The 10012-nt window shown below is 43.0% G+C and overlaps 1 protein-coding gene across 1 annotated transcript; it reads left to right on the forward strand.

The window, feature by feature from the left end:
• Positions 1-7568, forward strand: LOC115082144 (complement C3-like). Its single transcript, XM_029586403.1, has 7 exons — positions 1-264; positions 1698-1890; positions 2064-2226; positions 3730-3800; positions 4745-4839; positions 6269-6351; positions 7492-7568. Exons 1-7 carry the CDS (start codon positions 191-193, stop codon positions 7566-7568), a joined length of 756 nt encoding a protein of 251 aa, XP_029442263.1. The 5' UTR covers positions 1-190.
• The last annotated feature ends 2444 nt before the right edge of the window (positions 7569-10012 follow it).

Genomic DNA, 10012 nt, shown 5'->3' on the forward strand with positions numbered 1-10012 from the left:
GGCGCTTGACAATTCTTCTCCCTGTCTTTCAATGGGGGGTTCCAGTCGGCGTAAATTTAGGGTTAAGTGAAGTGACTGCAGCGTTTGGCTCCCCTCCAGTTACTGATTAACAGGTAGCTCTGTTTACCTAGGAGAATCCTGGATAAAACCCTGGCATTTCCCAGGAGAAGGTGCTTCCTGCGCTCCCATCATGGGTGGACCTGCTCTGGCTCTTTTCCTGGCACTGCTGCTGTGCCTGGCCGTCCGCTCTCACTGTCAGCCTCTGTAAGTATGGCACATGGGCTACGGATTAATTCTGCCTGGGAAGGGCTGGCATTCATTGTAAGAGGAAGGGGCCAGGCTGCCGTCAGCATGTTCCTTCTTTACTGCTTGGTTTGACATATCCTTAATATCAGACCTCATTGCCAGCATGGGGGTGTGTGTACCTGGAGATTTCTGTCACGTCGTGGGCTGCTTTTACGTATCTGAATGTATAAGGTTTAGAGATTAACCTAAATGAAGTCCATATAACTTGCTGGTTGTCAGTAGAAGCAGGGGACCGGTCTGGGTCTCCTGAACATACGTTTGCAAGCTGCTCGTCCTGGGGACTGAGATTGCTGGTGAGTTGGGAGGGTGCTAGGACCGTGGGAGGGGGGAAACCATTGTAAGCAGGACATCTGAGAATAATTACAAAATGCTTTATCAGTTTGAAATAACCCAAAAAAAAAAAGCAACACAATAAGGGAGAACATTTCAAACTCCCCGCATTGCTGCAAATGGGACTTTTCACCCTGTCAACCATGCACCTGCTTACAGAAGAAAAATGCTGTGCAGGTGTGCAGTGTTCCTTCTAATATCTGAAAGGCTAGGTGCGCCAAGATTTTCTTTTGTGCAACGTTTTATAAGCTGAGTTCAAATTTGTGCACTACAAGCCATGTATAATGCAAATACCATTGGGATTTCTCGTAGGTATTAGCCGAGTTGATTTACCTGTTTAAAATGGGGCCCCTTTAATAAGCTAAATTTGTGCACTTAAAATTGCAAGGTGCATGAATTTATCCAACTAAGAAAGGGGCCAGGTTGGAAGCTTTCACGTTTTGCAAGTTAGGGCAATATTCATTGCTCTCCGGTTAAATTTCGCCAGCCATGAGTCCAGCCCTGGATTCGGCAGCACAACCAGCTGTGTACATTTCACCTCTTACCTTGTCCGCTCTGTTGTTTTTTTGGAATATTGACCCACAAGCAGGGCCGATCCAATAAATCTGTGCAGGAAACGCTGCCACCCACCTCTCCTGGCCGTGCAATTGAATATTTAAATGGGAGGTCGTGCTACAAAGGGGAGATGCTTAGGGGAAATTGGGAGCCTGGGAGAGGTGACTTTCTGCGGGTTAGGAAAACATACACTCAATTTTACGAGCATCCCTTTTCCTAATCTGACTGTTGGCACATTTAAAAAAAATGTTTTTAAACATTCTTGTCCTTTTTATTCCTGCAACTTAATATCGCCACAATATTAAGTCAGAGGAGGTACAGAAAGACGTATTTTCTGCTTTTCTGTGCATTTTTTGGGATGCTAAGTGTGCTCGGCTGAGCGCACTGTATTGCATCGGCCTGAGGGTCTATTGAGCTCATAGGTTTTTATGAATATAGGGGCTTCCTTTTCCTTCTGCCGAGCTGGTGTCCTCCTTCACTGGTTTATTTTATCTGTCTCCTAACAGCTATAACCTAATAACCCCCAGTGCCCTGAGAGTGGACAGCGAGGAGACGCTAATCCTTGAAGCTCATGGTCAGAAGAGTCCAGTCGTGGCCGAAATTACTCTCAGTGACTTCCCTCAGAAAAGGCAGATCATTTCCCAGGGTCAGGTCTCTCTGAACGCTGAGAATGCATTCCTGGTCTCAGCTCCAATAAAGGTGAGTGCTGCTGTTCTCTGGTACCCTGCATCCAGAGAATTATTCCTCTGCTGTCTACATTTCCATGGATCTTGCACTCCCCCCCCCCCCCCCAAAAAAAAAAACCCAAAACAGGAAAACAAGACGAATGAAAAATGAGGTGAACACTGACAGGAACGTTATTTCATTTTCAGGTTCCTGTTGACTTGGTGAAGAAGGATTTGAAAAGCAATCAGTATGTGTTTGTCACGGCCAATTCTCAGCAGTTCAGGCTGGAGCGACCGGTTCTGGTGTCCTTCCATAGTGGCTACATCTTTATCCAGCCTGATAAAACCATCTATACACCTGGATCTACAGGTAGCAAACCCCCGTATATTATGCATAGTAGAATTATCTGCAAAACAGTTGAATTCATGGGTGGATAGGGATCCCCTGATCTCTGGGATTCCTCAGCTCACTCAGCTTGTCCTGTGCACGATGGGAATTTTGACATCATTGCTGGCTTAGATACTGTGCTTCAGTAATCACTTTCTTCTTATAGTCCTGAGGGATACATTCCTCCACTTTCATAGCAGAAACAGAGCAGACATGCCATGAAATTATGTGAGAGCAGATGGATACACGACTGCAATAAATAAGAAAAGCATTCTTAGATAATCTCTTAGATAATCTCTAAAATAATCTCTTAGATAATCTCTTAGATAATCTCTAAAATAATCTCTAAAATAATCTCTCACCTAAACAGCACCTGGATTTTAGAAATGAATTGTGTGAACTGTATCTCTAATCACCACCATAATTATGGCTGATCAGCAGAGCGGCCACTACTGGAGACAGGATAGGATGCTCGGTTTGATGGATCTGGATCTGATCAGTATGGGTTTTATTACGTTCTTATCCTCTTACTGTTTGAAGAGTCACAGCAGGCAGCTGTTTGTGCTATTCCAGCTTTCATTGTCCGTTTAATTGGCCCCATTTGTGCAGGTGAGGATCCCATAGCTCTGCCTCTGCAGGTGAGGATCCCATAGCTCTGTCTCTGCAGGTGAGGAACCCATAGCTCTATCTCTTCAGATGAGGAACCCATAGCTCTATCTCTACAGGTGAGGATCCCATAGCTCTGCAACTGCAGGTGAGGATCCCGTAGCTCTGCCTCTGCAGGTGAGGAACCCATAGCTCTGTCTCTGCAGGTGAGGATCCCATTGCTCTGCTCTGGAGGTGAGGATCCCATAGCTCTGCATCTGCAGGTGAGGATCCCATAGATCTGCCTCTGCAGGTGAGGAGCCCATAGCTCTGCCTCTGCAGGTGAGGATCCCATAGCTCTGCCTCTGCAGGTGAGGAACCCATAGCTCTGTCTCTACAGGTGAGGATCCAATAGCTCTGCCTCTGCAGGTGAGGAGCCCATAGCTCTGCCTCTGCAGGTGAGGAACCCATAGCTCTGTCTCTACAGGTGAGGAACCCTTTGCTCTGCCTCTTCAAGTGATGATCCCATTGCTCTACCTCTGCAGTGAGAAATTAATAGCTTTGCCTCTGAGGTTGAAAAGCCTTTAACATTACTTACACTGCCACTTGTTCAGGTGAGAAGCCCAGAATGATTTTAATTACCTCTTCTCCAGTCCTCCCTAGGATATCATCTTGATGTTGTCCTTAGATTTGTCCATGAATGTGGGCTTTTGGAGTGGCGCCATCCTGAATTCAGTGCTAGTAAGCGCAGGGACTGAGAGGTGCTTGGAGGAAGCAAACATGCCATCCAACAGACATGCACTGTCGTGAAGCTGTGACTGTCACAGCGTGCAGAATGATTTAGACACATTTGGCTGTTAAGGTCCATAACATATCTTGTGTTTCCTTTCTCTGTTGCAGTGATGTACAGGCTTTTCACCGTAGGTCATAAATTGGATCGAAATGCTAGGACAGTTCATGTGGAAGTTGTGGTAAGGCAAACACATCTTGCATTCTGTTTCTGTGATGTGTAGAGCGATGATGAATTGTACTTCAGACCTTTCTGCTGTATTAACTTCTTCATACATTTGGGATTGAGAGTGAGGCTCATTTCATTATCAGATCAGTACAGGTGGAGTGTAGGAAGATAATGTTTGAGGTTTATATCCATGCATCTACGTGGACTAACACAATAATCTCACAGCTCTGTGCCCGGGATGAATTATTTTCCTAATCATCCTGTGCCACTTTCTAGCCTGGTGCTGTCCTGGTTTCTAACTCCATTCTGGTTTAGGGGTTTTGACATAGACACTTTGTGAAAGGATGTTCGATTGTTTTAGTGACCAAAGAGCAGCCATTGAACTGAATCTATACACAGGCCAGGGGAATATTTATTACCCAGGGATGACTGACCAATCGTACAATCGGACAGTGCATGAGGGCCAACAGCGGTCTCCTCTACCCTCACAAACAGTGACCCTTACTGCCCAGGGGTCCAATTACCTATCAGTCTGCCCTTGCGCCATCTCTACCTGATTGGTTAATGGGAAATATTCCTGAGAGCAGTTGTGTGGGCAATCAAAAACCTTCAGCAAAATGAAATTAAAGACAAGACCTTGGCTTTGAGGAACTACAAGATCCACCCATTGATAAGACTTTATTTGGATCCTTATTAAAAAATATATAAATCCCATCTCGTGTGGTCTCCAGCCTAAAAAGGTGCAGAATGCAAGTGAGGATGGAGGGTAACGTGCTCTGCTTTGGTCATCACATGGCCATTAATCCTTCAGTACAGTGAGGGAAAACTGTAAGTAATGGAATGGCATTATAAAGGAAGCGGAATAATTTGTGAAATATTTTACCTCTCTTGCATTGTGTTTTCCCTGGTGGTACTGGTCCACAAACACAGTCCGTTTTCCTGTGACTTTGTTTTCAGAACCCAGATGGAATTGTGGTAGAGAAGAACGTCCTGTCTTCCTTCGACAAAACAGGAATCATATCAAAGAGCTACAAAATACCCGACATTGTTAAGTAAGTTGTACACTAAGCAACCAAAAGTGAAAAATCGAAGGGTATTTCAAACAAACCTGTAGAAAAGATTATACCCATGCACGAGTTTCTTTCATTGCTGGCCCAAGAGCCTGGCATGCCTTGCCCCCCCTCTCCCCACACACGCACACACATATACAGATATACATGCACTCATATTCACATATACACATATACATACATATAGAGATAAACATGGACTCATATTCACATATACACACACATATACAGATACACATACACTCATATTCACATATACACACATACATATAGAGATAAACATGCACTCATATTCACATACACACACATACAGATATACATACACTCATATTCACATATACATACATACATACATATAGAGATAAACATGCACTCATATTCACATATACACACACACATATACAGATAAACATGCACTCATATTCACACATACACACATATACAGATACACATACACTCATATTCACATATACAGACATACATATAGAGATAAACATGCACTCATATTCACATACACACACATAAACAGATATACATACACTCATATTCACATATACACACACACATATACACATACACTCATATTCACATATACACACATACATACATATAGAGATAAATATGCACTCATATTCACATATACACACACACATATACAGATACACATACACTCATATTCACATGTACACACATACATATAGAGATAAACATGCACTCATATTCACATATACACACACACATATACAGATACACATACACTCATATTCACATGTACACACATACATACATATAGAGATAAACATGCACTCATATTCACATATACACACCCATATACAGATATGTGCATAAGTGTGTGTATATGTGTATGTAAATATGTGCATATGTATGTGCATATGTGTGTGTGTATATGTGTGTATGTAAATATGTGTATATGTAAATATAACCTGGCAATAATACAGAGAGGGGTGTGAATAACCTGGTAATGAGTCAGAAAGGGGTGTGAATAACCTGGTAATGAGAGAAAGAGGGGTGTGAATAACCTGGTAATGAGAGAGAGAGGGGTGTGAATAACCTGGTAATGAGACAGACAGGGGTGTGAATAACCTGGTAATGAGAGAGAGAGGGGTGTGAATAACCTGGTAATAAGACAGACACGGGTATGAATAACCTGGTAATAAGACAGACAGGGGTGTGAATAACCTGGTAATGAGAGAGAGAGGGGTGTGAATAACCTGGTAATGAGACAGACAGGGGTGTGAATAACCTGGTAATGAGACAGACAGGGGTGTGAATAACCTGGTAATGAGACAGACAGGGGTGAATTCTGCTCCCCTTCTCTCCCTTCTTTTTGCTGGGGATACCAGTCCTGACAAACACAGATTGAATGACCCTGCCTGTCTCCTCATTTCAGTCTGGGATTTTGGAAGATAGTTTCCACGTATGAAGATGCACCTGCAGAGACCTTCCATACGGAGTTTGAAGTTAAGGAATATGGTAAGAGAGAGCATTTTCCTGTATAAATATAAATCACAGCTAACGATTAATCAGATGGATCCGGTTTTCTCCCAGTAGATAGAAAATTAGAAGAGGTTCATCTGGTTCTACAGGTATAAGGGACAATAATCAGTCTGGGATTCTTACTCCTTCGTTCATGCTTTGAACCTGGACTTGTAATGTTCTTTGATTATGTATTATTGAATTTATCGCCTGACTCATGTGATAGCGTTCTAGCTGAGATACAAAAATCAGCAAACAAAATTACTGCATTTCCAGTTCCACACCTCAAAATCAAAGATACAACACTCACTAATGAATCAACTCACCAAACAACCAATGACAGCATTATCCAAGTACCTGCCCTACTATCCAACTACCCTCTCACCTCCACTGTTAGAACAAAATCCTCCCCCTCCTAAAATCCAGCCCAATAACCCCACCAGGACTCCCATGCCATCAATTTACATTTATTCCCCATTCTAGCACAAAAAATTCACCATGGATTGCTTACATTTCATAAAACAATTACTAATTATTAAGATTCTGGGAGTGAGATGACTCTGCATCAACTACGTCTGACAGAATTTTAACTCTAGTGCAGACCTTGTTCTTTTACTTGCGTTACGTGTCTCGGCTATGCCCTTGCTTGGAATACCGGGACCCCAAAACAATTGTACGTGCGCTGGTTTTAAATCGGCTTAGACTATTGTAACAGTCTGTTACAGGGCCTTCCCCCTGCAGCTTTACATAGGCTACAACTGATTGAAAATGCTGCCACCTGAGAATATTAAACAGATTAGAGGCTGAAGAGAATTTGTGGCCTGCAGTTATCAGCATCAGCCTCCAGTGAGACTTGGAGGGGGCATATGACACTGACAGGGATGAGATTAACCCACAGCAAAAGGAAGACCAACACCAAGACTGAAGAGCCAGTCCCTTCCCCAAATAATGCCATACACAAATTACATCAGCCTCCTCCAGGGGTTTCATCTGGCTTCTCCCTCCCTGCCTAGGGCTTTCTACCAATTTGGTTTGTGCCCTTTGATCCTTATTTGGAGCCTTGGGGTGTTCCTGCTACTGTGGGTGACTGCTTTGCCGCTCTCATGATATTTTGGGATCTTTGTGCCACTCTTTCAGCTGCTTTGACCCTCTATCAGTGCACTGAGGTTTTCCTGCCACTTTTGGTGCTTTGCTCCTCCTTCATGGTTTCTTGACCTCTTCATTCCACACTTTGTGCCACTTTGCTCCTCTTGCTGTGCTTTGGAGATTAATGTCTCTGCTTTTGGTGCCGTTTGTCCCTTTTTGTAGCATTAGGGTATTCTGGCCACTCTTGCTGCTGCTTTCCTCCTCACAGTGCCTTGGAGAATTCCTGCCACTGCTGGTACAGTTTTCCATTTTATGGTTACTTTAGCTATTCATTCCAATTTTGGTGTCACGTTAGCGCAGTCTTGGTGTAATGTGGGAGCCCATACAAACAGAACAAATCCTTTTTTTTTTATCTCATATGAAACAAATCAGCTATTATATGAAAAAATGAACTGAAATAAATTTTTTTGGCTTTTCACATCCCTAATATCCCAGCTGCCAAACATAGATAGTCACTGTCTGCAGGATAACATTCTTTATCCAAGACAGCTTTTGTTGTCTTCCTTCTTTGTACTCTACCATCCGTAGCAAACCCTCCATGTATATTTCTTTTCTTCCGTATAGCCTTTTACAAGAGACTCTGGGTGGGGGAGACACAGGGACTTATAATTGTTTTTAAGTTTAGCAAAATGTTTAAAAGTTTTCATGCTGCAGTACCATGATATTGCCACAGGAGGGCATAGTAGATGAGTGAGCATTATAACAAAATGTAGAATAAAAGTTTTCATGCTGCAGTACCACGATATGGCCACAGGAGGGCATAGTAGATGAGTGAGCATTATAACATAATGCATAATACAAGTTTTCATGCTGCAGTACCACGATATGGCCACAGGAGGGCACAGTAGATGTGTGAGCTTTATAACAGAATTGTCTGTTACAGGGCCTTCCCCCTGCAGCTTTACATAGGCTACAACTGATTGAAAATGCTGCCACCTGAGAATATTAAACAGATTAGAGGCTGAAGAGAATTTGTGGCCTGCAGTTATCAGGATCAGCCTCCAGTGAGACTTGGAGGGGGATATGACACTGACAGGGATGAGATTAACCCACAGCAAAAGGAAAGACCAACACCAAGACTGAAGAGCCAGTCCCTTCCCCAAATAATGCCATACACAAATTACATCAGCCTCCTCCAGGGGTTTCATCTGGCTTCTCCCTCCCTGCCTAGGGCTTTCTACCAATTTGGTTTGTGCCCTTTGATCCTTATTTGGAGCCTTGGGGTTTTCCTGCTACTGTGGGTGAGTGCTTTGCTGCTCTCATGATATTTTGGGATCTTCATGCCACTCTTTCAGCTGCTTTGACCCTCTGTCAGTGCACTGAGTTTTTCCTGCCGCTTTTGGTGCTTTGCTCCTTCTTCATGATTTCTTGAGCTCTTCATTCCACACTTTGTGCCACTTGCTCCTCTTGCTGTGCATTGGAGACAGCTTTTGTTGTCTTCCTTCTTTGTACTCTACCATCCGTAGCAACCCCTCCATGTATATTTCTTTTCTTCCGGATAGCCTTTTACAAGAGACTCTGGGTGGGGGAGACACAGAGACTTATAATTGTTTTTAAGTTTAGCAAAATGTTTAAAACGTTTTCATGCTGCAGTACCATGATATTGCCACAGGGGGCATAGTAGATGAGTGAGCATTATAACAAAATGTATAATAGAAGTTTTCATGCTGCAGTACCACGATATGGCCACAGGAGGGCATAGTAGATGACTGAGCATTATAACAAAATGTATAATAGAAGTTTTCATGCTGCAGTACCACGATATGGCCACAGGAGGGCATAGTGGATGAGTCAGCATTATAACAAAATGTATAATACAAGTTTTCATGCTGCAGTACCAGGATATGGCCACAGGAGGGCATAGTAGATGTGTGAGCTTTATAACATAATTGTGCAAGGAACCCTTGGTTTCCTTACCAACAGGAGTGAACCAAGATGTTCAAGTAGTAAATAGAGTTTTGGCTTGAGCTCTTCTTTGTGGAAATAAAGAGATGCTCTTTGTCTGAGCCTTTATAAATAAACAACAAATAAAAATTAAAATGCATTATCCAAGTACCCGCCCTACTATCCAACTACGCTTTCACCTCCACTGTTAGAACAAGATCCTCCCCCTCCTAAAATCCAGCCCAATAACCCCACCAGGACTCCCATGCCATCACCTTACATTTATTTCCCATTCTAGCACAAGCAATTCACCATGGATTGCTTACATTTCATGAAACAATTACTAATTATTAAGATTCTGGGAGTGAGATGACTCTGCATCAGCTACGTCTGACAGAATTTTAACTCTAGTGCAGACCTTGTTCTTTTACTTGCGTTACATGTGTCGACTATGCCCTTGCTTGGAATACCGGGCTCTCAAAACAATTGTACGTGCGCTGGTTTTAAATCGGCTTAGACTATTGTAACAGTCTGTTACAGGGCCTTCCCCCTGCAGCTTTACATAGGCTACAACTGATTGAAAATGCTGCCACCTCAGAATATTAAACAGATTAGAGGCTGAAGAGAA

This window comes from Rhinatrema bivittatum, unplaced genomic scaffold (genome assembly GCF_901001135.1).
Source record: "Rhinatrema bivittatum unplaced genomic scaffold, aRhiBiv1.1, whole genome shotgun sequence".
Taxonomy (NCBI): Eukaryota; Metazoa; Chordata; class Amphibia; order Gymnophiona; family Rhinatrematidae; genus Rhinatrema; species Rhinatrema bivittatum.